We start from the raw sequence: 26,521 nt of genomic DNA, 5'->3' as shown, positions 1-26,521 counted from the left end.
GGAGTCCCAAGGCTAAATTCTCACTTTGCACACAAAGTGTGCTTGTTTTATAACCACAGAGGTTTACGTTACACTTGAGGTTAAGCTAAAAGGTGTGGCTTGTAAATTATAATAAGCTTAGGTCAAATTTTTGCTTAATGTGAGTTGGGCAGCCAAGCAAATTAATCTTATTGTAATTGTGTAATCCTTAGTCTGAGCTTTGTGTTTGCTTGCACACATTTTATTACCTGATTAGATAACATCAGCAGTGATACTGAGTGTAGGGTTTGCTCTCTGTTTATATACACCAGCTGGCCCTACTAGTGTTTCTAAATTTCTTGTCCAAAGTAATAAGGGTTGGGAGGTACACATGTCAATTGTTCTAATTAATGTCTCATTCCTGAGCTTACCAATTGACTATGTACCATCATGTTGGTGAGGAGTTTTAGCAACTACATAGATTAACATGTCATCCTCTTTTCCCATCTATCCCAGTAACAGAGACTTTCTCCAGACAACTAGGCCTTCTTCTCATAATGCGTTTGAATGACACCAGGTTGCACGAAATGCCACCCAGAATTCAGTTAATGTGAGGCTCACGTTGCTGATTTGCCTGAATGTCAAGCTTCCAATAATTCTCTTAGCATTTTTGGATTTAGCTTGGCCTCACGACATATGAAGAGACTGGAGCGTAGTTTCAAATGGGAAACCACTGGATCTCCTAAATCAAGTTAAATCCTAAAATATGCTGCAGTGAGTCATTTAACACCTGTGAGGTTGTAAAGAGAGGTTGTAAAAACTGAGCAAAACTCACTTAATAACTGTCTGATTTAGCAATAGAATCTTGGGGCTCAACTGAGGTTATAAGTTGAGAACTAGCTGTATTATGTTAGTTGGAGGGCCAGTTTGGTCTAGGGGTTAAGGTACCCATTTAGAAACCAGGAGATGATGACTTCTAGCCCAACCTAGCCACAAAGTCAGCTGCGTGAACTTATTGATTTGATATGTATTCCAATTAATTACTTCATTAAGTAACTCAAGGCAGAGAACAAACATGTGTCTCTCAGCCCACAATCTCAGGCTTGGGTGATCTGAAAAAAAATCAGACCCTGCATTTTTGAGAAAACACTAGGAAGAAAAAAAATGTTGGTTGATCTGGAAAAGTGTGGGTCACAAACACCTGAACTATATTGATTATACTACAGTGTTTGAAGTGTGTGTGTGTTGTGTCTTCGAACACTATTTCTTCAGCTGGAGACTCCTATATCTCCCAACGTTCTCCCACCTAGCATTCTGTTCAGATTGCTATTTCCATAATCTCCATCAAAATCAGATTATGGGATTATGGAAGTGGAGACCCAATCGATTTAGAAGGTTGAGACTGAGAAAGACTACTCACTGTACAGGTATTCTTCAAGTTACGACCACCCCTGAGTCCAAAACTTATGTTGCTAAGCGAAATATTTCTTAAATGAGTGGGTTCCATTTTATGACTTTTCTGGCCACACTTGTTAAGTGAATCATTACAGTTGCTAAACTAGTGACACGGTTGTTAAGTGAATCTGGTTTCCCCATTGACTTTGCTTGCCAGAAGGTCACAAAAGGGGATCACATGACTGTGGGACACTGCAACTGTCGAAAATGTGAATCAACTGTCATAAATGTGAATCAATTGTCAAGTGTCCGAACGTAAATCATGGGGACTCTGCAACAATCATAAATGTGAAAAATGGTCGTAAGTTGCTTTTTTGCAGGGCCATTGTAACTTCAAACAGTCACTATCAGTATTAATGAACTTGGGTGAGTTCTAAAGCTAAGCAGTATATGTAATAGCACAGTGTGTACCAATAACCTTGGAGTGTCGGGGAAGGAAAAGTTGCAGCCTAAATGAATGTCATGTAAAAGGTATCTCAGCCCACAGAATTTAAAAAGGGCATGAGAAATATCTCAGAAGGGACTTTCCCTAGTTTTTGGAAAGTAAAAGTAAGAAAGGAGCTTTCAGGCTTGCAAGATTCTATAACAGGTAGTCCTTAACATATAACCACAACTGACCCCAAAATTTATGTTGCTAAGCAAGATAGTTTTGCCCCATTTTTCTGTAACAACGTTTCTGCATCTGGGGAAGCCAGATTCACTTAACAACCGTGTTCCTAACTTAACGACTGCAGTCAGACCCTTACCTGCCACCTTTAAGGAATTTACTGCAGTTGTTAAATTAGTAACATCTGGCTTCCACATTTTCAGAGGGTCGCAAAAGGTGGTCCCAAGACCCTGGGACACTGCGACCGGCGTCCATACATTCCAGTTGTCAGGCACCCCAAATTTGATCACATGACCACAGGGATGATGCAACTGCCCTAAATCACTTTTTTCAGTGCCATTGTAACTTTGAGCAATCACTAAACAAATAGTTGTAACTCCAGGACTACCTGAAAGTCTGTAGAGATTCTCAGTCATCCAGGTCATGGTTGTCCTAAAGGTGCTTTTTCAAAAGAAAAAAACAAGAAAGGCTAGTTGCCTCCTGAAAAAAGCACCTTAGGGTCAAGGACTACCTGTACTGTAACCTTGTAAAGGTAAAGGTTCCCCTTGCACATATGTGCTAGTCGTTCCCGACTCTGGGGGCAGTGTTCATCTCTGTTTCAGAGCCGAAGAGCCAGCGCTGTCGGAAGACGTTTCTGTGGTCATGTGGCGAGCATGACTAAACCCCGAAGGTGCAGGGAATGCTGTTACCTTCCCACCAAAGGTGGTTCCTATTTTTCTACTTGCATTTTTACATGCTTTTGAACTGCTAGGTTGGCAGAAGCTGGGACAAGTATCGGGAGCTCACTCTGTTATGCGGTGCTAGGGATTCGAACCGCCGCACTGTCAACCTTTCTGATCGACAAGCTCAGTTTCTTAGCCACTGAGCCACCGTAAAGTTATGATAGTCCTCGTGATTTGTGCTTCTTGTCTGGACAGCATCATACTCTATCTTACTTTTGGATAGGGAAGTCCATTAGCAGATTTAAGAACTATAGGCTAATGATTAAAAATGATTAAAAATCTGTGAAGGGCAACTGAAAACACACACACACACACACACACACACACACACACACACACACACACACACACACACACACACACACATGTCACCAGCAAGGCTGCCTGGACAATGTATGGAGACGCTAACTAAGGTGTAAATAAGGAGGGAGTAACTGCCAACAACCACAACGCTACTCAGGAAGTCATTTCTACATATTTCTTCTCAAATGGTTACATAACAATCAGTTTATCCTTTTTTTAATAAGTAAGTATAAGTATAATCTTTATTGTCGTTGTACTTCAATACAACGAAATTGGTTGCATTTTAGAAAACTTTTAGAAAACTGCGCCTTTCATAGCGTTTTGAACAACTCAGCTGATTGTAGCTGTTCCAGAGGGAAGACTTCAATGAAAGGCGGCGCTTGGGTCGCATAAAGCGGAAGGCTTCGGTTTTTATGATTCACAACGATACTCCCGCCGAGGCTTTCTAAACCAGGAAGACCAAACCAACTGCCCAAGGCAGAGAACGCCAAACTAGGGAGATGCAACTGGGGAGATGTGTCCCCAAAACCCAGAGGAGGCGCGCCTTTCCGATGCTGAATGCTGAAGCGGCATTAGCCCCAGTGCATACCAGCTGGCAAAGGCCGATTAAAGGCACCAAAAGCAGCAGCGCACCCGATCCGCTTCTCCGGTAGATTGCTCCAGGAACGCTGGCAACCCATTCTGGCAACCCAATCACCGACTTAAACGCCCCCCCCCCCTCCTCGCCCTGTGTGTGTGTGTGTGTGTGTGTGTGTTGTGTTTGGACCTAATGCGTGGAATCAGAAACTAGCAGTGTGTGTTTTGTGTGTGTGTTGTGAACAAATGGGTGAAATCAAAAACTATCAGTGTGCATGTGTGTGTGTGTTGTGTGTCTGGGAGCGAATGCATGGAATCAGAAACTAGCAGAGTGTGTGTGCCTGCGTGTCTGGGACCGAATGCAGGAATCAGAAACTAGAAGTGTGTGTTGTGTGTGTGTTGTGCCTGGGACCGAATGCGTGCAACCAGAAACTAGCAATGTGTGTGTGTGTGTTTGGACCGAATGCGTGGAATCAGAAACTAGCGGTGTGTGTGTGTGTGTGTGTGTGTGTGTGTGTGTCTGGGACCCAATGGGTGGAATCAGAAACTGGCGATCGAATGATGTTCGATCCTGTTACCCTGGATAAGAGAGACTGTGTTGGGCGGCTTCTGCCAAGGTAACCGCTAGCTCTCTTCTTGGTCGGGTTAACTGCGCGTGTCGTGTGAACCCAGAGAGCTGCCGACAGGAAGGGGGACCAACAGACAGACAGAAGGAAAGAGGGAGGGAGGGAAGGAGGGAGAACCAGTAGGCGAGCGAGGGACCTCTGCGCATTTTCTTACCGATTGCTGCACGAACCGGAACATCGCATCCAGCATCATGAGTTGCCAAGGCTCGGAGACGGTGCTGGGGAGCGGCAGGTAGACATAATAGGCAGTCAGCGCCAGACACCCGGCCAGCAGCACCAGGGCCGACTTCATCGCTCCGGCGACCTAAGCCTCACCTTACTCGCCCTTTAGTTCCGCAGCCCCGTGCGGGGCTCTTTTTAAACCGGGCGACTTTTTGCGGCAAAGGCGGCGAGCAGCCTCCCATTTCATAATCCGGCCGAGCCAATCACGGAGGGCGGAGAAGAGGCGAGAGGAAGTCCGGGCCCTTCCGCCGCTTCCCGAGCTGGCCGTCCTTGCTCTTCTCCGCCGGAGGCTCAGCTTCGCTTGGGGACGCCGACAGGGCGAGGCGGCGGCGGCCAGTCGCGGGGAACGGCGGCCCCACGCGTAAAGCCCCACGCGAGGAAAGGCTCGGGATTTGTCCTGGCGCCCCTCCCATTTTGGTCTTTTGGAGAGTTCCAAAATTAGGGCAAAAGGCTCGAGGTCAGGGTTGACCTCTAACAGGTGGGCACAAGTGTTGCGGTCGTGGCATTCAGAGGTTGGCCGAGGGAAGGCTACGTGGGCTTTTCCAAACAAACTGGACATTTCCCTTGAGGCTTGCCTCTCTCTGCCTCCTTTGATCTACTCCACCCCCAAGATTCTTGTCCTTGACTTATGACGACAGTACTCCTTTGTTTCGGGAAATAAAATAGAATAGAATAGGAAAGAATAGAGTAGAATAGAATAGAATCCTTTATTGGTCTTTATTGGCTACAGTACTCCTTTGTTTCAGGAAAAAGAATAGAATAGAAAAAGAAAGAATAGAATGAATAGAATAGAATCCTTTATTGGCCACAGTACTCCTTTGTTTCAGGAAAAAGAATAGAATAGGATAGAATAGAATAGAATAGAATTCTTTATTGGCCAAGAGTGATTGGACACACAAGGAATTTGTCTTTGGTACAGATGCTCTCAGTGTACATTAAAAAAACAAAACATCAATAATCCTAAGGTACAACACTTAATGGTAGTTATAAGCTACAAATAAGCAATCAGGAAACAATATCAATGTAATTAGTATGCAGCTAAAATCTGAGGAAATGCATATGCGAGGGATAGTTAACTGTATCTTCAATCTATCTAAACAATAATCTTCCCCATAACTAAAAACCAAATGCCACAATTAGAACAGTCAACGTGATTTGTTGGTTTGTGGATTATAAAGCAATGCAGGTAGTCCTCCACTACCGACCATAATTGAGACCAACATTTCTGTGGTTAAGTGAGACAAGGGGGTTTGCCCCATTTGATGAACTTTCATGACACTGTTGTTAAACGGATCACTGCAATAGTTAAGTTAGTAACATGGTGGTTAAGAGACTCTGGCTTCCCCCATTGACTTTGCTTGTCAGAAGGTCAGAAAAGGGGATCACATGATACCAGGGCACTGCAACCGTCATAAATGTGAGTCAGTTGACAAGCATCTAAATTTTGATGGTGTGACTGTGGGGATGCCGCAAAGGTCCTAAGTGTGAAAAATGATCATAACTCAGTTTTTTCAGTGCTGTTGTAACTTTGAACGGTCACTAAACAAACTGGTGTAAGTCAGCAATAGCAATAGCAATAGCAGTAGACTTATATACCGCTTCATAGGCCTTACAGGCCTCTCTAAGCGGTTTACAGAGAGTCAGCATATTGCCCCCAACAATCCGGGTCCTCATTTTACCCACCTCGGAAGGATGGAAGGCTGAGTCAACCCTGAGCCGGTGAGATTTGAACCGCTGACCTGCTGATCTAGCAGTAGCCTGCAGTGCTGCATTTAACCACTGCGCCACCTTGGCTCCTGTCAGGGACAGTGGTGGGTTTCAGGCGGTACGCCCTGGTACGGTGCCTGCTGGGAGCACTAGGTATCATTCCGGTACGGTGCTCCGGAGGGCCCATCCGCCTGCCTGAGCTCCTTACCTATATTTGAGCTCTTCAGCGCTTCCGTGCACGGCGCGTACGGCGCCTGTGCGATGTTCCGCCGAGCAGCTGGAGCATCGCAGCGGTAAGGACACATGCGCATATGCGCACAGATGCATGAGGGGGGGACGCCGGGCCCTGTTGCACCGTACTGGTTGCACCGGGATCCGGAACCCACCACTGGTCAGGGATTACCTGTGTTTCATAAATAAGACATTGGTTTATTTAAAACAAGGATTTATCCTTAATCATAACTGAGGAGGAAAATTATATTTGGCCTGCAGGTCTAGTGGAAGACTGCAAAGAGATGCAAAGGCAACTAGACTTTATTTGTCCTCGAAGACATTTAGCTTTTCATTCCAGAAGCTTCTTCATTTTTAACTGAATGGTGGAGGATGGAAGGAGTGCGAGGAATATAAACCCTTCCACCCTCCACTGTTCAGTCAGAACTGAAGAAGCTTCTTGGATGAGAGGCGCAACGTCTTCAAGGAAAAACAGTCGCCTTTTGAAAAAGCGCCTTTGGGACAACCATGACCTGCTTGTCTCCACAGACATTGCAAAGAGATGATGGCAGCTGCCCTTGAGCTGCCAGAGAAGGTTGGTAGCATAACACTTGGCACCCTCCCCCACTGCTGAGCCCTATTTAGCCTTAACAGACAGCTGGTGCTGTCTATTGGCACCGTCCTTTCTGTTTTGATAAAAGAACAACTGAAGTGATGGCTTCCTTGCTTCCTTTCTCACCAAGGATTGGCTGGGGTTGGGGAAGCAATTGCCTGCCAGTCCCTTTTCCTAACCCAGAGTTGGGTAAATGTGAGTGAGTCCCCAGCTTTACATATTCAATCTCTCGTCAGGGTGCTCCAGTGGTGTGGCCTGCTTTATGGGAGTGGCTTGCCAGCCATGTGACCGAGTGGGAGTGGCTTGCCAGCCATGTGACGGGGTGGGTGTGGCCAACTTGTAAAATGTTGTGAAACTCACTTAACAACGCTCTTGCTTAGCAATCAAAATGTTGGCTCAGAAACTCTGGCATTTGAAGCACACTAGCCTTAAAGCTGACAAGTTACAAGACCCTTGCACCACTAACCCTTTAGAAAAAAAAACCCCAGAGGTGTTCAAATTTGACAGCTTTAAGACTTGTGGACTTCAACTCCCAGAATCCCTCCTCTCGCTCTTCATCTTGATGATGTGCGGACGGGCGGGGGGAGGGAGCTGGAACCAGTTCTAAACGGCACTGTAGATTTGTGGAACTTCTTCTTCTATAGAAGAGGTTAGAACTGGCAGGAACCCACCCCTGAGGTGTTCAACTAACAAGATGTAGGCATTGAGGTGTTCTGCATTTGAGATTCCCCAAATGGGCGATTTCTGGATCTCCTCCTCCCAAGTGAGGAGAAGGCTGAAGTGGGTATGAGTATCCTGGTCCTTGAGAATCACAGGTCATAGGAGAAGGGCTTACATCAAGCATACAAACCATGAAGACAGGTGGGAGGAGAGGAAGAGACATCTGTTGAGGAGGGGCAACGGTGGCAGGCCCACCATTTGGGAAAGGCTGATGACAGAAGAAGGAAAATGGGAGAAGCTTGCTAAAGAGACTGTGTGGGAGGGAAATGGCATTACAGAGATGCAGAGACTGAAGTAACGGAACCGTGTCATGGGAGAGGTTAACGGTTCTGGCTCATAGGTGCACCTGTGTGTATCGAGGTGCTTTTCTTGGAAAAGTGCTGTGGGGCTTTAGTGTATTCCCTGAAAATTGAGATATGTAGTGCTGGAGGGAGGGAAGTGGCAGCTTTAAGCAATGCATCTCAGAAGCAGATATCACCCAATACGTTACCATCACCCAAATCTTGGTGTATTGACTCGAACCCAGGAGTGAAATGCTAGTTTCAGGCCAGTTCGCTCAAACCGGTAGTAAAAAAATACTTAACAAAGTAAAAAAAAAGTTCCGACGATCAGCTGTACTGCGCAATGGTAGGATCTTTTTTTAAACTTTGTTTTTAGCATTTGGGGTTTGCTTTTGTTCCCAAGAGGGGGGTGCTTCAAAAGACAGAGAGAGAAAGAGAGAGACAGAGAGGGAGAGAGAGGGAGAAAGGGAGAAGAAGGACCACAAACTTGCACTAGACGCAGTTTCAGAGGATACCTTGAAAGAGCACAGCAATCCAAGGCTGGATGGGACCTGGAGGTCATCTAATCCAACCCCCTGCTCCAGCAGAACATTGTTAAAGTGAGTTTCTGTCTTTTGACTCCCCAGTCACATGACTACATAGCCACGCCCACTCAGTCACATGACAACCCCCCCCCCCCCAAAGGCATGCCCACAGAACCGGTTCGAACCTGAAGGGATCTATGTCTATGGAGACCGAAACTCGGCCTGATTGCCTTGGATTGGATTTGAAAGATAACAGGAAAAGCCGAGCTCTGTTCCCTGTTTCCCAATGTAATAAATCCAAAAGATTGCTCCAGCAGAGTTGCATCTTGGTTCCCCCTGGCTTATCCAATATTCTAAGGCAGAATACCTGTATTTGGAGTAAAGGGGCCTGGGAAGAAGAAGCTGCCAGAACCTTCACTCTCTTCTTCTCCAACCGATGCATTAACCCAGAGTTTCTCAAGTTTGGCAATCTTAAAACATGTCAAATCCAGAATCCTCAAGGCAGGAATTAAGGAAACTTGCACAACATTTTGTTGTTAAAAGAATGCTTAACCTGTAATATAAGGATAAGCCCTTCTGCTATAGATGTATTCTGGCCTGCCGGTGGCCAGAAGAGCTTGCAGCAGATTCGGAGAGTGAGGAGGTTGGGGAGGAAGATGGGCCAGTCCTAGAGTCTGGGGAAGGCTCTGATGAGGGCTTTGCATCAGAGGCAGAGAGGAGGCCAGAGCCATATGCCAGTTATCAGCTGCCTTCAGAGTCAGACATCAGTGAGGCAAGAAAAACAGCTGGAGTCTGTTCCCAGTGTACGCATGTTCAGAGTGGCCAGATGACGGGAACAGCTAAAGAACGGGTCGACTTGGGAGTAAGGCCACAAATGGACGATGAATGGCCCCTCTCAGAGGAAATAAAAGAGGAGCAAAAGGGGAGTGGTGTTTGCAGGAGACAATTTGTTTGCTTAATTGGTGACTCTCCAAGACTCCTTGCCAAGTTTTGCAAATATCGGCCTGGTAGCTCTCCAAGCCAGATAAGGTCTGTGACTGTAAATCCTCCCTTGAAAGACCTTGCTGGATGTGAATGAGCAGAATTCACAATAAACCAATAAAAGGTTTTTTTGTCAGGACAAGGAGTTTTCTTCATGCTCTTGGGAAGCCTAGGTCAAAACAATATGCGTCCTGCATGGACAACATGCCATTGAGGAATTTCTGGAGTTCTGCCTACTAAAACAAGGAATGTCCTGTATTCTAGTAACTCCTCCTTGCATGGATGAGATTTAATGTCTTTTTTCAAAGTAAATTTGTTTTGTTTGTAAAACCAGTTTTGTTAGTAGCCAAATTACATTTTCTAGCTCCTTGTTGGATAGCATGCAATGCTATGAAGGCTGTATTAGAGACTTTAGTATTTCACAGATATATTGGTATAATAAGGACATATTCTGAATCAAACTTTTGGGTGGATACTGCTGATTTGGAAATGAAATTTTGGAAAATGATCCCCACCCCACCCTTTGGAGCCCAGCATATACTAACAAAATACTTTCCTGTTGAAAACAAAAATGAGCCTGGCAACAGAAATTGGAAGTTCCTACCTTCCCTTCTGAAATATCAAATGGATGGGAATAAAACAATAGGTGGAAAATTACTGAATGGACCTGTCACTACAGGAAGTAAGGAAATTAGTAATTCAGATATCCACATTTAATATTTAAAAAAAAGAAAACCAAAAAAATAAAATCCCTAGAAGGAATGATAGAGCTTTTAAATAATCTTAAATACAACAAAGCAGTAGGCCGTGCTGAGTTTCTGGCAGAATGTTTTAAGAGCTTTGCCAGATAACTATTCCAAATTTAGTTCACCTTTGTAACACTATTTCAGAAGGTCAGCCTATTTCCAATTCATGGAAATACTCCAGAATCTGTTTTCCTTAAACAAACAAAAGAAAAAAGATCCAATTCATTTAGGATAGCACACTGTAGCACTACTCAAGATTTTAAATTTTTTACCTCCTTTTTGGCCTACAGACTAAATAATATAATTACTCAATTACTCATCAGTCTGAATGAATTCTTGGTTGCCAAATCACGGTCTCTATTAAAACTGTATCTAATGTCCTAAAACATTGCAGGAAAACCAACAATTTTACTGACATTATCATCCTTGGATGCATGTAGGGAAGAGGTTCCCAGCTGGGGGTGCCTGCACCCCAGAAAGCATGATTTCATGGGGTGCAACAAAGTGTGTCTTGCTCCCTTTTGAGATGGAATTTTAGTGGGTGTGACAAAGAGTGGCTTGTGTCCCTTAGTGATGAGTCACGATTCACAATTACTTTTGAACACTAATCAAACATTTCATAGGGGTGGAAGGCATAGAAAAGGTTGGGAACCACTGATATAGGGCTTTTCACTGTGTATCATGATTGTTTTAACTCCCTCCCACCCCCTTCTGTTCATTTGTCTCCAATCCTCTGAGAATGCCTGAACAAGTTCCTGCAGTTTTCTTGGCAAAGTTTTTCAGAAGTGATTTGTCATTACATCCTTCCTAGGGTTGATAGAAGTAACTAACCCACGTTTACCCAGCTGGCTTTGTGCCCAAGATGAGACGATTTGAATCCCACCACTAGTCTTTCCCAAAAGTGCTTTTTCAGCTATGCTGGCTGGGGAATTCTAGGAATTGAAATCCATCCATCTTAAAGTTTCCAAGGTTGACACACACTGTTCTAATCTTTTGGAAGAGTTGGCATCAATCTTGTTAGCCTTCTTTGATGGCCAAAATATCCTTGTTAAAAACATATTTTATTGTGTAACTGCCCTTTCCTTGGCCCTTTCTTACAGAGTGCTCAGTGCCTACTTCCCTGAATAATATTTTGTTAAACAAATAGAACTTGAAAATGATAGGGTCTATTCATATTCAAAAAATCGCAATGGTGGCATTGTTGTTGGTATGCAATGCCACTAAAGCTTTGATTTGAAGTCAAGTTGTTACAATTTCACATGAAAAAAGAAGTAGCGATTGGTGATAAATTTTTAGAGAAAAAAACTTTATGAATTAAGACTATCTTCTATAGTCTGTCTTAGATCTTTGGTTGCTGCTAAACGAATTTAAGAAGCTTTGGTTTTCTGCTTCTAAAACATAATTGTATTGCCCTATACATTCAGATAAGAGCTCTTGTACAGATATGCTATTTGTGAAAATCCACACATAGGAAAATGTTGAGAGTCACCTTAATCATGAGTGGTATACTTTTCATGGCATTTTGGTTAAAATAAAATAAAAACATTGGCTTATTGGTGAATTAGTGCTTGAGAAGGAAACCCTATAATATTCTAGAAAAATGGCTGTCCAAACTTTTCTTTAAAAACTCCAGTGATGGAGCACCTAAAACTTCTGGAGGTAAGCCGTTCGCTAATTAAATGTTCTCACTGACAGGAAATTCCTCCTTAGTTCTAGGCTGCATCTCACTTTAATAATCTTCCAGCCATTACTTCTTGTCCTGCCTTGGTGCTTTGGAGAACAGGTTGACCCCCTCCTCTCTGTGACAATCCCCCAAGTACTGGAAGACTGTCATCATATTACCCTCAGTTCTTCTCTTCTTTAGACAAGACACACCGAGTTCCCTCAGTTGTTCATCGTAAGGTTCCCTAATCATCTCTGTTGCTCTTCCCTGCACTCTCTCAACATCTTTTTTGCTGTGATGAGGACTAAAGTAGGCAAGGACTTCACTAAATGTTCTAACTCAGGGGTGTCAAACTCATGGTGTCATGTTATATTGGGACTCCCCCCCTTAAATACCCATTTCCTTGATGAATGTAGATGCTAAGATTTTAGCAGTCATTTTGGCCATTTGATTATAGATCCCCCCCCAATTTTAGGGCACTCAGATTAGACCAGTTAGAGCTGAAGAAGCTTCTTGGATGAGAGGTGAAACATCTTCCAAAAAACCCAGAAAATCCTCTTGAAAAAAGCATCTTTGGGACAACCGTGATCTGGATGATTGAGACTCTTCATAGACACCAGACCAGACCTCTGACAATGTCAGAAATTTAACTAATGTTTTTGTAGAGGCATACAGAAGGGGAGGTCAAGCAAGAACAGATGATGAGAGAACTACTCATTACACCACAAGCTCTGATCCTTTTGCATACGGATTGTGACTTCATATGCAACGACCACAGGAACAGATCTTGTACCGTGCTGCATTTTTCATTTTGACAAAAAGAATTATTACCTGCAGACATTTCTGCATTCTTATTTTAACTCAGAATAGATGAGGCCCAGCAAGTTGCCTCATCTTGGGATGCAGCAAACATTTTCAATATGGTCTTTGGAAAAAAAATTGAAGCAGTTTTGAAAAAATTAAAAAAAAAAGATTTTCACCAGGTTTTAAATTCTGGGCTCACTCTGGATCAATCATTGTAGGCTAAGGATATATTTGTCATCATTGTAGGCTAAGGATACATTTGTCATTCTTGATTATACCTCCTATATTTGGATAGGGGATTTAGCTAAAAGAATTATTTATTCAATACTGGATGAAATCTGTACCTGAACTGCAGCAATGGATTGTGCAAATGTATTTGTCAATATTTTAATTAACTCCCCCCCCTCCCCGGCCCAGTAGATGGGCAAAGATTACTTCTGAGTAATATGGTCAATTTTTTTGCTCTGCTTACAATCCAATTTCTACCTTTCTCCTTTTACTTGATATTTACTTTTGTGGTTGCGTGGATCTTTTAATTCTGTTGCACACATTGTACTTTTTAGTTAGTTGGGATTATAACAAATAACTAAAATTAATAGTTCTCATGCTATTGAACTTCTTCCTAATAGCTGATTTCAAGGATTATAAGCATCTCTTTAGGCAAAACAAATTGGCACTGTTGAAATATCATGAATCTTTCTTGATTTTTTTCCTGGATAAAAAAAATTCTAAAAACTAAATATACTTCTTTAAGAGTCTCCTCTAGGAAGCATGTTGCTATGTTTCCTGAACAACAGATGGTCTTAAAAGATAGCATCAGAGTAAGCCCCATAATGTATACAACAACTATAATTGAGAGAAATAAGGGGAAAAAAATCTGGCTGAACCGAATTTAAATAATCATCAACTCACCCAAGCTGTTGTTTTGTCCTATGGAGAAAAAGTACAAATATAGGCATGTATATCAATATTTATCACTTGTAGAAGAAGAAACTTCTTGGATAAAGGGACAGTGATAGTTCTGCATCCCTGTAGTATGGGCTCACTAATTCACTAAAGCATTGCACACATAGTTGGGAAATCCTATTAAGTGACTCCTTGCACTAGATACACCTGCAAAATGAAAAAGTTGCTTCACTTTCTAGACAGTATGTTCAGCATGTGAAGAAAAGTACAATAGCAATAGTACTTAGATTTATATACCACTTCATAGTGCTTTACAGTCTCTAAGTGGTTTATAGAGTCAGCATATTTTCCCCAACAATCTGGGTTCTCATTTCACCAACCACGGAAGGATGGAAAGCTGAGTCGGTTGCACCACAAAACTGCGCTCGACTAAACCACGTCCGACTAAACCGCGTAGCTGACGTCATCAACAGGGCGACAACAGCGCGGAGACAGAAGCACGCTGTAAACCCTAAACCTACAATTAACCCCTAAACCTAAACCTAACCCCCCTAAACCTAATCCTAATCCTAAACCTAACCCTAAACCTAACCCTTAACCTAACCCTAAACCTAACCCTTACCTTAAGTTGAATCGGCTTGCTTTCAAAGCGCTATTTAAAGCGCCCTTCTTTCTCTGCGCTGGCTGTTGTCGCCCTGTTGATGACATCAGCGATGCGGTTTAATTGGGCGCGGTTTAGTTGAGCGCGGTTTTGACGGGTCACGGGCTGAGTCAACCTGGAGCCAGTGAGGATCAAACTGCTGGCAGTGGGCAGAATTAGCCTGCCATACTGCATTCTAACCACTCGCCATCACGGCTCTCTATAGATGAGTCTCCATTCTCAATCTATTCCCATTTGCGGGAAAGATGGGAAGATATGTAACTATGGCTGCCTACATGTAGCTGCACAATATTCGATTGTGAACCCTAATTTCGCAGGTACCCAAAATGAGGCAGTGGTGGCATCAGAAAACACATTAAAAAAATTGGGAAATGCATTTCTGGATGGGAAACTGGTTGAATTTCCGAAAATAATATACTATATTTCATTTCAGAGAGTTCATAAACCGAGAGCTAAAATAAAAGATCAAGTGTTCTTTGATTTGAGCTTAACTCCTGGAGACCCCATGACACATACATTCAATTTTCCTGGCAAGTGTGTAGAGATGGTATGCCATTGTTTTCTTCTAGAATGTTTTTTAACTTCTCAGTTTAGCCTACACTTCTCTTATTTTCTGCTGGGCTTCCATTTGGGTATTAACTAGGCTCAACCCTGTTGAAATATAGTATTATCTTCAGAAATGCAACCATTTGCCCAACCTGAAATGCATTTTGCTATTTTGTTTTGGGTTTTCTTAGCCTCCGATTCCAGGCATGGTCAGTTAGATGCTACCTTCTGGGGAAACAAGTGGGACAAAGTGGAAAGCACCTGCCCTCTTTGTTCTTGTATATGAACCATGACAACTTCCTTAAGACCGACATAGTTATGGGTTTCATTTCAGCTTTCCCCTATCTCAGACATCTTGCAAATATGGGTTATATCTTTACCTCTTCTCCATGCTTGGTTTTAATAATGTCTCGCTAGTGCTGAGCTTGCCTGATATTCAGATTGTGCGGGTTCAAAACGTGCAGCCTAAAAACAGCTTCAAACGCCTGAACAATATCAGACAACTGCTGCCAAGCACTGAGCATATTAGAGAGAAATTGGGCAGAAATGACTTTTTCTATTACATTGCTGCTGTGAGAAAACTGGCAGGTCTTTTTCTCTAAAAGAAATCTGTAAGTTCAGGAAGCTCTTTCCAGCTCACCGAGTTTGAGTACAAGACAGAAATAAAGAGAAGATTAAAAAAAAACACACATTTGGTCAATTTTATGCTTCGCTTGGGCAGTGGAATCGATCCATGCTTCATTTGCAGTTTTTCACAGCTTCCGTCTTTTGCTTTCAAATTTAATTATCCATGTATTTCCCTTCCCTCACCTGGAAAAAGATGTCTCAAATCCTAAACAAGGAAAAACTTGTTAATTTTATATTAGAGCACTGCTTTATCTGAGCAGTAAAAGCAATGGTGGGTAAGATAATTCCTGCCCCTTTCAGGAATGTTGAAAAATAGTTGATGGATTAAACAAGAATAATTCCCAGTCCAGTGAGGCAAAGAATCTGACTGAGAACTAAGTACAAAGGCTGAACAGCATGCTAAAAAGGATTGTTTTAAATCTTCTGTTGTTCAGTTGTAACCTCAAAATGGTCACTACTCAAAGAGTTGGGTTGCTCTTTAGTAGTAGAGATACCTTATTATTATTTTAAAAAAACCTTTTGGTTGTAAATGAAGCAGAGGGGGAAGGAGGAGGAAAATAAGAGGAAAGAAAAGAGTTGAGAGGAGAGGGGAGAGGAGAGGAAAGGGAAGGAAGGAAAGAAAATGAAAAGAAAGGGAAAGGAAAAGACACACAGGGAGAGACCATGTAGGAGTACAATGAAATATAAAATGACTGCCACTGTGGATCAGGTGAAGATACCTGGATGGGTACATCATCCCAGGTTAGCCTTATCATAGATTAGTCATTCCCTTATCCTGTACTCAGCATCACTACATAAAAGAGAAAGCAAGAAGAAAGTAGTGTTTTGTTGTTGTGTGAACTAACAAGTAGAGTTTGGGCACAAGAACAAGCCTGAATCTTGGTAGATAAGAGGTTGGATGTTGATTGATTCCAATTCTTCATTGGGCACTTGGTGAAGAAAAATATGTTAATGTGGAAAAGTGTCTACGGAGTGTAGGAAGTGGTGGGTGCTAACTTCCCACAGGAGGTTCTCAATCATCCAGGTCATGCTTGTTCCCAAAGGTGCTTTTTCAAGAGGCAACTGGACTTTTATTTATTTTTTTCTTAAATATGTTTTATTTCTCATCCAAGAAGCTTCTTCAGTTCTAATTGACTGGTGGGGAATGGAAAGGAGTCAGTTAGAACTGAAGAAGCTTCTTGGATGAGAAGTGAAATGTCTTCAAGAAAAAAATCCAACAGTCCAGTTGCTGTTTGAAAAAAGTAACCTTTTGGGATACATATGGAAAAGTTAAGATTACTACACAATATTTTTTTAGTGAGCAGAGAACCGAAAGGAAAATTTTGTAAGGAAAAGAAAATTGAGTTTGCAACAAAATTGACTGAACGGGACTAAAGTGAAGGCAAAATAACACAAGAATCAAATGTATGTTCCAGATTAAAGTTGAATCTGACTTCTAGAATCTTCAATGGTACGGTAGTTCTAACTGACTGGTGGGGAATGGAAAGGAGTCACTTAGAACTGAAGAAGCTTCTTGCTGAGAAGTAAAACATCTTAAAAAAAACCCAGAAAGTCTAGTTGTTGTTTGGAAAAAGCACCTTTTGGAATAAATATGGAAAAGTTAAAAGTTAATACACAATATTTTTTTTTAGTGATCAATGTTATAAGATATTCCAGAGCGAGGCACAATAAAATAGGGAACTGAAAGTTTGGTAAGAAAAAAATTGTGAGTTTGCAACAAAATTGACTGAACTGGGCCAAAGTGTAGGCAAAGCAAAACAAGAATCAAATGTATGTTCCAGGTTAAAGTTCAATCTGAGTTCCAGAATCTTCAATGCCAGAGATGTGAATTATATTGCCAATAATGGCTTTAAAATTAAATAAGTAAGAAGCTGCATTTTTCATGGAACAAAATTGATTTGCTACTAACATTCTTAATTTCACTGTTAACAGGTATGTGTTCAGAAAGATAAAGCTCAACATTGGTGACACTTCCATGAGTGAGATATTGTCATAACAGAAATCTACCTGAACATGGCTATTGCTGGGAACACCTGGAAATGAATAGTATATTCACAGTGTTAATTTCACATCAAAACATAGTCAAATAAATGGGGGAAAACCAGGTGGTCTTTGAAAAGTCACATGTACTGTATTTTCCCATGTAGAACCCTTAGAAGAGGCTATAATAGTGATGGCGAACCATTTTGGCACCGAGTGGCCAAACTGGAATGTGCGTGCATGCGCGTGCACCGGATTGCAGGAAATCCAAAGACCAGCTGGCGCATGCGTGCACCGGTAAGCTGGTCTTCGGGTTTCCAGCATGGGCATGCTCGCCTGCCAGCTGGTCTTCGCATGCCCAGAACACCGAAGACGAGCTGGCTGGTGTGCATGTGCCTGTTTTGGGCTGTTTTCCAGCTGCTTTGGGGCCATTTTTGGCCGTTTTCCGGCATTCCACTGCCTGCGAAGACCAGCTGGCCAGCGTGCATGTGCGTGCCAAAAATTAGAAGAGCAGCTGACGACGGCGTGCGTGCCCACAGAGAGGCTCTGCGTGCCACCTCTGGCACCCGTGCTGTAGTTTTGCCATCAGGGGTCTATAATGTTACTTTGTTAACTACACATTATCTTCTTTTCTTTTCTGGAGCATTACTGATGTACACTATGAAATAATAAAACAAGTATTGTTCATGTGGCCAAATCCCTTCCTTATTCCAACTTCTCAGCAATTTTATTTTGAGTAACATACACAACAGTGGAAAAAGTGCTGGAAAAGGCAAGGCTGTGTTTCTTCCTCCTACAGTATTGGCTCAAGAGTCAAACTTTCCCGATGACATTTTGAAAAATTAGCAACTGACATGCCCTTAAGAACAGCTTGCAACCCTACCAATCTATGCACACATCATGCTCTTTTATGATCTGTCAGATAACATATACAGTACTAAAAGACAGTTAAAGCTTTATGGCAAAGTAATAGCCTCTTGACTTTTATTTCTTTCATCGTGGGATAATGATAACTTTATATAATTCATTTTTTAGAGATAAATGCCATCAGAAGTTTCTCACTGAAATGTACAGCTCAATTCGAGGTATACCGTAATTTCTCAGAAGCTATCCCACTCAATTCCATAAAAGTCTTCATACTGTAAGCACACAGTAGATTAAGTATATTACCGATACCAATATATGATATTCACCTTGTGCAACAGCAGACAATAGAATCATTATTTTGATATTCACAGGTGAAACCAAATGTCTCCTCTTCCACGCATATTAAGTGATTTAGTTAGGAACAAAAATAAGATAAGTTGGAATTTTGTTTTCTTCAAACCATAGCCTTTTAATCAATGATTGATATGGATGTTGAGCCACTATATATTCCTTATAAATAACTCAAGGCAGTGAACATGGACTTGAAGCCATCAATCACATCATCACTTGTGCCAAAGCAGTATTCCTTGCCTCCAAAACATTTGACTTTGTGCCACACCCATAACTATTTCCTCTTTGGCAATAAGATGTATCTAGAAATCAATGCCATAGGTATGGGCACATACATGGTGCTTCAGTATGCTGAAATCTTTATGGCTGACCTAGAAAAACACTTACAAAACAGGGAAGACCCATGGATAAATAAAATGCTCCTTAAAGAAATATGCTACCGCCTTCCTTCTGAACGAGCAAAGTGCAATGAAATTTATCTTCACAGCAATGTGAACAATCCGTGTTTCTTCACTTAAAATTCAACAGATGTATAAAATGTGCTAATTTGTTATTGTGTTCACACCATAATTGACCAAGCTAATTTAGTCAGAGTGAATCTTGATTTACATCTATCTTGCAAAGTCAGTCCGCCCAATGAGGGGGTAGTCCTTGACTTACAACACTTCACTTAGTGACCATTCAAAGGTGCAACAGTCCTGAAAAAAAATGACCAATGACTGTTTTTCACACTTGACTGTTGCAGCATCCCTATGGTTACATGATCAAAATTCAGATTTTTTAAAGGATTTTTTAGGATTTTATTTATGATTTATAGGCCGCCCTTTTCCCTGAGGGGACTCAGGGCGGCTTACAATACATGGGAAGGGGGGGTGCAAAACAAAAACATAAGACAGTGCATAAATAAAAATAAAACAATAAAACGCAACTTTCATTCAACATTCGGGTGGGGTGAATTAGAGTCTTATCCCCAGGCCTGACGGGATAGCCAGATCCTAAGGGCTGTGCGGAAGGTCTGGAGGGTGGTGAGGGTGCGAATCTCCACGGGGAGGTCGTTCCAAAGGGTCGGAGCTGCTACTGAGAAGGCTCTCCTCTGCGTAGTCGCCAGTCGGCACTGACTGGCGGATGGAACTCGGAGGAGGCCTAATCTGTGCGACCTAATCGGTCAAAGGGAGGTAATCGGCAGGAGGCGGTCTCTCAGATGCTTGGCAACTGACTCATATTTATGACGGTTGCAGCATCCCGGGGTTACTTTTGCGACCTTCTGACAAGCAAAGTTAATGGAGAAACCAGATTCACTTAACAACCATTTTACTAATTTAACCACTATAGTGATTCACTTAACAACTACGGCAAGAAGGGTTGTATAATGGGGCAAAATTCACTTAACAAATGTCTCGCTTAGTAATTTTGGGCTCAATTATGGTAATAACTACCTTATCTATTAGGGTTTAGCACCTGGTACAAACTTAGAAAGGGGTTTAATTCACTAATCATCTTAGATGTGTTGAATGTATTTAATCTGAGAGTACTTTATCTTGGATATGATTTTGATGATAATGTCATTAAGTTGTTTTCATCTAGGAGCAACCACATAGATTTTGCCCGTGATGACCTATCCCTATCTATGTTCCTTTATGGTGCACTCAGCCAGTACAAATTGAATCCATTTTGCTGCTGATCATCCTCTTTTCTTCCACCTTTCATGGCATCAGAGTCTTCTCCAGAGAGTAGGCTCTTCGCACCACGAATCCAAACTAAGCTAATTTGAGCCTGATTATTTGTGCCTGAGTGAGAACTCTGGCTGAACTCTGGATATAGTAGTGCCACCCCCCTAAAAGAATGAAATATTTTGGGAAATATTAAAAAGGCAGAATAAAATATTTCCCCTAAAGGAGAAATGAAAAAATCTTAAGGGAGGCAGAAACCACTCCCAGTTTCCCTGCCCCAAGCAGAAATTGAGAAGGCCAGCTTTTAAAAATGCAGATTTGGTAATCCATTCAGAAAGACTGAGTCAAGACAGAAACTCAGATAAGCAATGTTGAAAGAAATGTCCTTCTGGGTTCAGTTCCAAGTGGGGAAGAAGACACTGGAGGCATAGAGGCTGCTTGGAAAGATGGTTTATTGTTGGACAGGGCCACATGGCTTGAGCCCTGTACAGAAAAGGTGATCACATGTTTCAATGTTGATGGAGAAGAAGAGAAGGGCTGAGGAAGGGGCTTGCTAGGCTTTTATACCCTGTTCAGTCCCACCTCTCTGTTTCCTCTTCCTGTGTAAGAAATGTGTTCTGACTGGTTGTCGGACTCCCATGGTGCCATGCAGGGGGCTACTCTCTAGGCTGTGATGAGCTCTCAGTTGCCTTGTGGTCAGTTGAGTAATATCCCTTCCCCCTACAGCTGCAGTGAGGAGAAGTCTTTATTATGTAAAGTGGGCTAGCCGGCCATCTTAATGGCCCATTAGCTGGGGATGGGCAGAAAGCTATAGGCAACTATTCTTTTAAAACATGTTTCTTTTCACATCCAGAGAAATATTCTGCCTTTTCAATATTTCCTAGGATATTTCGTTTTTCTTGGAGAGGGCTGGATGATAACTTCCCACAGCAACAAACAAGTACACACACACACACACACACACACTTTTAGGTATTTGTCTGAGCTAATTTTGTCAACCTTGTTTGTTGCTTATCTGAGTTTCTGTCTTGACCCAGTCTTTCTGAATGGATTACCAAATCTGCATTTTTAAAAGCTGGCCTTCTCAATTTCTGCTTGGGGCAGGGAAACTGGGAGTGGTTTCTGCCTCCCTTAAGATTTTTTCATTTCTATATATATAATGTCTGGTCTCCTGACATTATTGGCGAGCCATGAAACAATATAACAAGACCAGCATATATATATATATGCTGGTCTTGTTATATTGTTTCATGGCTCGCCAATAATGTCAGGAGACCAGACGTTATTCTCCAAAAGCAAAAAATGTTTGGACCCTTATTTCTTCCTCAAAGAAATCTAAAAATCTTCGTTTCGTTTAGATCTAAAGTTCCCAAACTACAATTCCCAGAAATCCTTGCGTGGAAAGCCGCGTGCAAAGCTGAATATTTTTTTTAAAAAAAAAACAAAGGCGGGACCAATTCTGGCCTCTGAAACCGTAGTTCTTGAACCGCAAATCCGGGTCTTTCCGTCCTCAACCGCTTTTAACAACCGTTGGAAGGTAAAGCCTTTCCTCATATCTTCCAACCAATCTCAGGTGAGCTCATCCCCGCAAAAGGCGGGAAACAGCAGGTTGAGCTCAGCTGTAAACATCCTCCCCCTCTTCTTCTTCGTCATAGGATGGAGGAGATACATCCCGACCAATAGCAAGCCACGGCTACCGCCCATTCAAACATGCCCGTTCTCTAAAGAATTCTTCAAGTAAAGGTAAAGGAACGCCCTCCCGGAATCGTCCGCCAATAGGAGCTCGGCCTTTCGGAGCCGAGCCGCGCGCGCGCTTCCCCGCCCCTCCCCGTGACAGCCAATCGGGAGCCGTCCGAGAGTGGACGCTCGGTTTTTGAATTGGGAGGTGCCGGGTGGCTCTGGGATGGTGGCTGGTGCTCGGACCGCGATGGTGCCCTGAACGGTGAGGCGGCGGGAAGAGGGTGAAGCGTGGAACCGGGGGGGGGGGGGAAGACGCATGGCCGGGGTGGCGGGGAGAATTACAGGCCCTTCTCGTAGCTCCGCGTCTGATCATCAACTCCTCCCAACAAGAGGAGCCTTTCTCAGCGGGGGGCGCGGGGGGGGGGAATTATGGCTCCCATAATCCGCAGCCAGCAAGTCACGGGATCTTCTGGCCTGGAAGCCAGAAAATGGATTTCTGTGATAGGCTACGTTAAAGAGGAAATTGTCCTCCGCTCATTGCTTGGGTGCACCTGCTTAGCTTATTAAATCCGCCTGGCTAACCTGGTGGACGGGGGTTCAAATCTACCCCGTTTGGAAAGCTATAGATTGGGGTTCCAGTGTGCGAAAGGAGGGGAGCTTTAATCTCTCATCTAGCTTGTTTACAAAACCCTAACTCATGTTATCGCATTAGTTACTAAATAACTTATTTACATAATATATATATGACTTCTCAAGTGCCCAAGTCCCTTCTAAAAGGATATATTATAAATATATTATAAATACTGATACATTGTAAATATAGATATATTTATATATCACACCTGGTACAATTTATTCAATATAATTAAGCATTAAAAACTGAATAATTTGAGATTTATAATTTTGTTATAATAGTGTAATAAAATATATAATGCAATAATAATTTATGGTAATTGCTATTGCTAATTTAAATATGCGCTGCCCAACTTGCAGTGACCTTGGGCAGTTTACGCATTGTTTAAAAGCATTTAATAACAAGGGAAGTAAAAAAAAAGATGGGCAGAAGTGACAAAACGGGATGAAGTTAAAGAAAAAAGGGAGCTTCATTCTTTCTCTACAAAGGCTTTGCAATTTTATTTATTGGATTTATATCATGGATTTTTATTTCGTACAACTCAAGGCGGCATAAATAATGCATCTCTTAAAAGGGTTTTAGGCCTTCCATAGGCATGTAAACCACTTGGGTGACTTTGACTCAGTGGTGGGTTGAAGGCGGTACGCCTTGATACGGGTGTACCGGAGCCTGCCTGGAGCACCGGATACTGTTCCGTTTCAGTGCTCTGGAAGGCCCGCCCGCCCGAGCTCCTTACCTGTGCTTGAAGCCTTTGGCACTTCCATGCATGGCGCATACGCACTTGCATAACGTTCAGCCTAGCAGCTGGAGCGTCGCGGAGTTGCAAGCAAGTATGACATATGCGCGAACTGCACGCATCCATGCGGGTGATGCTGGGGCCGTTCCAACTGTACCGGTTGGAACGGAACCCGGAACCCACCACTGCTTTGGGCCAGACCAGTAGTTTTCGACTATGAGAAATCACATTAATAGATTTTCTCCATGTCGATCTATTCCTAACCACTGAAGGTTTTTAAGAAGAGAGTGGACATATGTGTGAAATGACATAGAATTTGCTGCCTGAAATGGGGACTGGACTAGAAGACCTCTGAGGTCCTTTCCAGCTCTGTTATTCTGTTATTTAAATCTCCCAAAGATGCACTCACAACTACTGTAACTGAGTCCACTTTGCTGCTGCCGGTTGTTCTTTTCCTATCCCCTTGATGGTGAACCTATAGCACATGTGCCAGAAGTGGCACACAGAGCCCTCTCTGGGCACATGTGCTGTCACCAGCTGCTCTTTTGGTTTAAAAAAACAGGCCGTTTTTTGGACTGTTTTCAGGCCAAACCGAAAAAAATGGCCTGAAAATAGCCTGAAAACACCCCAAAAATAGGCATGTGCGCACCGGCCAGCTGGTGTTTGGGTTTCTGACTGGCGCGCGCACAGGTACACACATGCACTCATATTCTAGTTTGTCACTTGGTGCTGAAAAGGTTTGTCATCACTGTCCTATCCTGTTCCTTTCAAATACAACTTTCCCCTCCAGAGAGTGACATAGGGAGTATCATGGTTTGCACAATTCCGATGTTTGTAGGTATAGATACACCACACATTTGGATATTTCCAAGGCTTTCATGTCTGTTTTACCAACTGCTAATCCGTGGCATATTTCTTGACTGCTTGTAACTGTTGATAGTTGATCCTAAAACACAGAAACTACCCACCGCTTGAATATCTCCATTGTCTGCTCTTAAGTCTGGTTGTTGTACCCATTTCCATTAATTTAGTCTTTGTATTTTGGTCCCTTTTTTACTGTTTGATTTTTATGTATATTTTGTTTTTCAAATTTATGCCCATCTCACAAATCAAGTAAACTTGTGAGTGTCAACAAAGCTAAAAATAATAATGACTAAAAAGCCTTAACAAACTATGAAAACACAGCTAAAGAAATAAGGAGTGAAGCAATGTGACAAGAGTCGACTCATCAGTTCAGTTCCCTGAGTTTCTCAGGCTTGATGACAGAACTAGATCTTGAGGGACCTTTGGAAAGTCAAGAGCGATGGTCCAAGTCTCATCTCAGAAGGAGGATGTTCCATGCTAGTGCCACAGCTCAGAAAGCCCATTGCATAGGTTCCACCAAATGTACCTTTTTAAGTGGCAGAACTCATACCGTGCTATTTCCGCTGAATCTTTCTGCATGTGGGTTTGTAGATCTTTTGCATTTTTGCAATCGGGGTAGCATCATGATCATTATAACACAGGTTGTTGAAGTTTCTTCCTCCAATTTTAAAACAATCTCCCTATCCACTTCCCTTAATGTTGTTAGTTGCGAAGTCGTGTCTAATCCATCGCGATCCCATGGACAATGTTCCTCCAGGTCTTCCTATCCTCTACCATCCCCTAGAGTCCATTTAAGCTCACGTCTACTGCTTCAGTGATTTCATCCAGCCACCTCATTCTCTGTCGCCCCTTCTTTTGCTCTCAATTTTTTCCAGCATTAGATCCAGTGAGTCCTTCCTTCTTGTCAGGTGGCCAAAGTATTTGAGTTTGATCTTCAGGATCTGGCCTTCTAAAGAGCAGTCAGGGTTGATCTCCTCTAGGACTGACCGGTTTGATCACCTTGCAGTCCAAGAGACTCACAGGAGTCTTCTCCAGCACCAGAGTTCAAAGGCCTCCATTCTTTGGGGCTCAGCCTTTCTTATGGTCCAATTTTCACAGCCATACTTTGCAACTGGGAAAACCATAGCCTTGACTATACGCACTTTTGTTGGCAGGGTGATGTCTCTGCTTTTTAGTATGCTGTCTAGATTTGTCATTTCCCCGTAATATATCTTCTGCAAATAGAATGAATAAATAAGAGTAGTGTATTACAGCCTTATCCCACCCATTGGCCAACCTTGAGCCAGTTTGATTTTTCTTGTTCTGATGTACTGTGGCTTCTTGGCTTGTACAGAAATCTCATGAGGATAATGATACGTATGGGATTCCCATTGTTCTGAACGCTTTCTGCAGTTTGACGCAATTAACACAATCAAAAGCTTTGCATAATCAATGAAGCACATATTGACTCTCTTTAGTATTTGGCTTTGGAGATTATCCAGTGTGCAGCAATAAATGCCTCGGATTCCTCAGCCTATTCAAATGCCTGCTTTAACCTTTGGCATGATTCTTTCCATGTATGCTACTCCAATAGCCCAAAATGCAAAGGATTTGCAAGCCCACATGCTGAAAGATTTAGTGGAAATAGCATGCTGTGGATTCTGTCATTTAGGAAGGTACATTTGGTGGAACCCATGCAGGGGGCCTTCTGATCTCTGTTGATTTGCTGCCTTGAGTTGACCCAAAATAAAAGAAGAGAAAAAGTTAAGAAAATGAGAGCACTGGTTCCAATAGATACAATTCCCGGGGTTTTGTTTCATTGATCAAACATGTGTTAAGGCTTAGGGTAATTTGAAAGAAACATTTTTTTTGTATTCTACATTTATTATAAAAGACCAATATTTTAATGAGAAGTTATCCTCCGTTAGATCAGTTTTCCCCTTTCTTTGCACAGGAACAGGAAGCTCTAGGGCAGGGATGTCAAACTCAAGGCCCACGGGCCAGATCTGACCTCACCACATGGCACCTGGGGATATTACATCACCCAGCACAGTTCAACCAAACGTATCTCAGACAAACTCCTGGGATTTGCACATGACCTCTACAACAACCAATAGGATACATGCCTTTGCGCAGGAACAGGAAGCTCTAGGGCAGGGATGTCAAACTCAAGGCCCACGGGCCAGATCTGACCTGCGGGGTGCTTAGATCTGATATAGGGCCACCCTGGAAACAGTGAAGGATTGGTCTGCGGTGCCTCTGCCAGAGAAAATGGAGGCCCTCCCAAGCTCTTTCTTCGCCG

General features: G+C 42.7%; 2 protein-coding genes across 8 annotated transcripts in view; one reads left to right on the top strand and one right to left on the bottom strand.

Annotated features, from left to right (window-relative positions):
* Positions 1-4,792, bottom strand: part of NCEH1 (neutral cholesterol ester hydrolase 1) — a 32,664-nt gene extending 27,872 nt beyond the window's left edge. The window contains exon 1 of the mRNA XM_087725239.1: positions 4,402-4,792. Coding sequence (XP_087581365.1) covers positions 4,402-4,539 — 138 coding nt within the window. The 5' untranslated portion in view covers positions 4,540-4,792. The remainder of the gene's footprint in view (positions 1-4,401) is intronic.
* A 17,406-nt stretch (positions 4,793-22,198) lies between these two features.
* The window catches only part of ECT2 (epithelial cell transforming 2), a 58,285-nt gene continuing 53,962 nt past the window's right edge, over positions 22,199-26,521 (top strand). For all 7 annotated transcript variants that reach the window (XM_087725238.1, XM_087725237.1, XM_087725236.1 and 4 more), the window contains exon 1: positions 22,199-22,268. The gene's annotated coding sequence lies outside the window, so the exon portion shown is untranslated. The remainder of the gene's footprint in view (positions 22,269-26,521) is intronic.

This window comes from Thamnophis sirtalis, unplaced genomic scaffold (assembly GCF_051295495.1).
Source record: "Thamnophis sirtalis isolate CommonGarterSnake01/CBP01778 unplaced genomic scaffold, rThaSir2_p1.2 scaffold_11, whole genome shotgun sequence".
NCBI classification, from domain to species: Eukaryota; Metazoa; Chordata; class Lepidosauria; order Squamata; family Natricidae; genus Thamnophis; species Thamnophis sirtalis.
The sequence above is the reverse complement of the archived record's forward strand: the minus strand, read 5'-3'. Positions and strand labels throughout refer to the sequence as shown.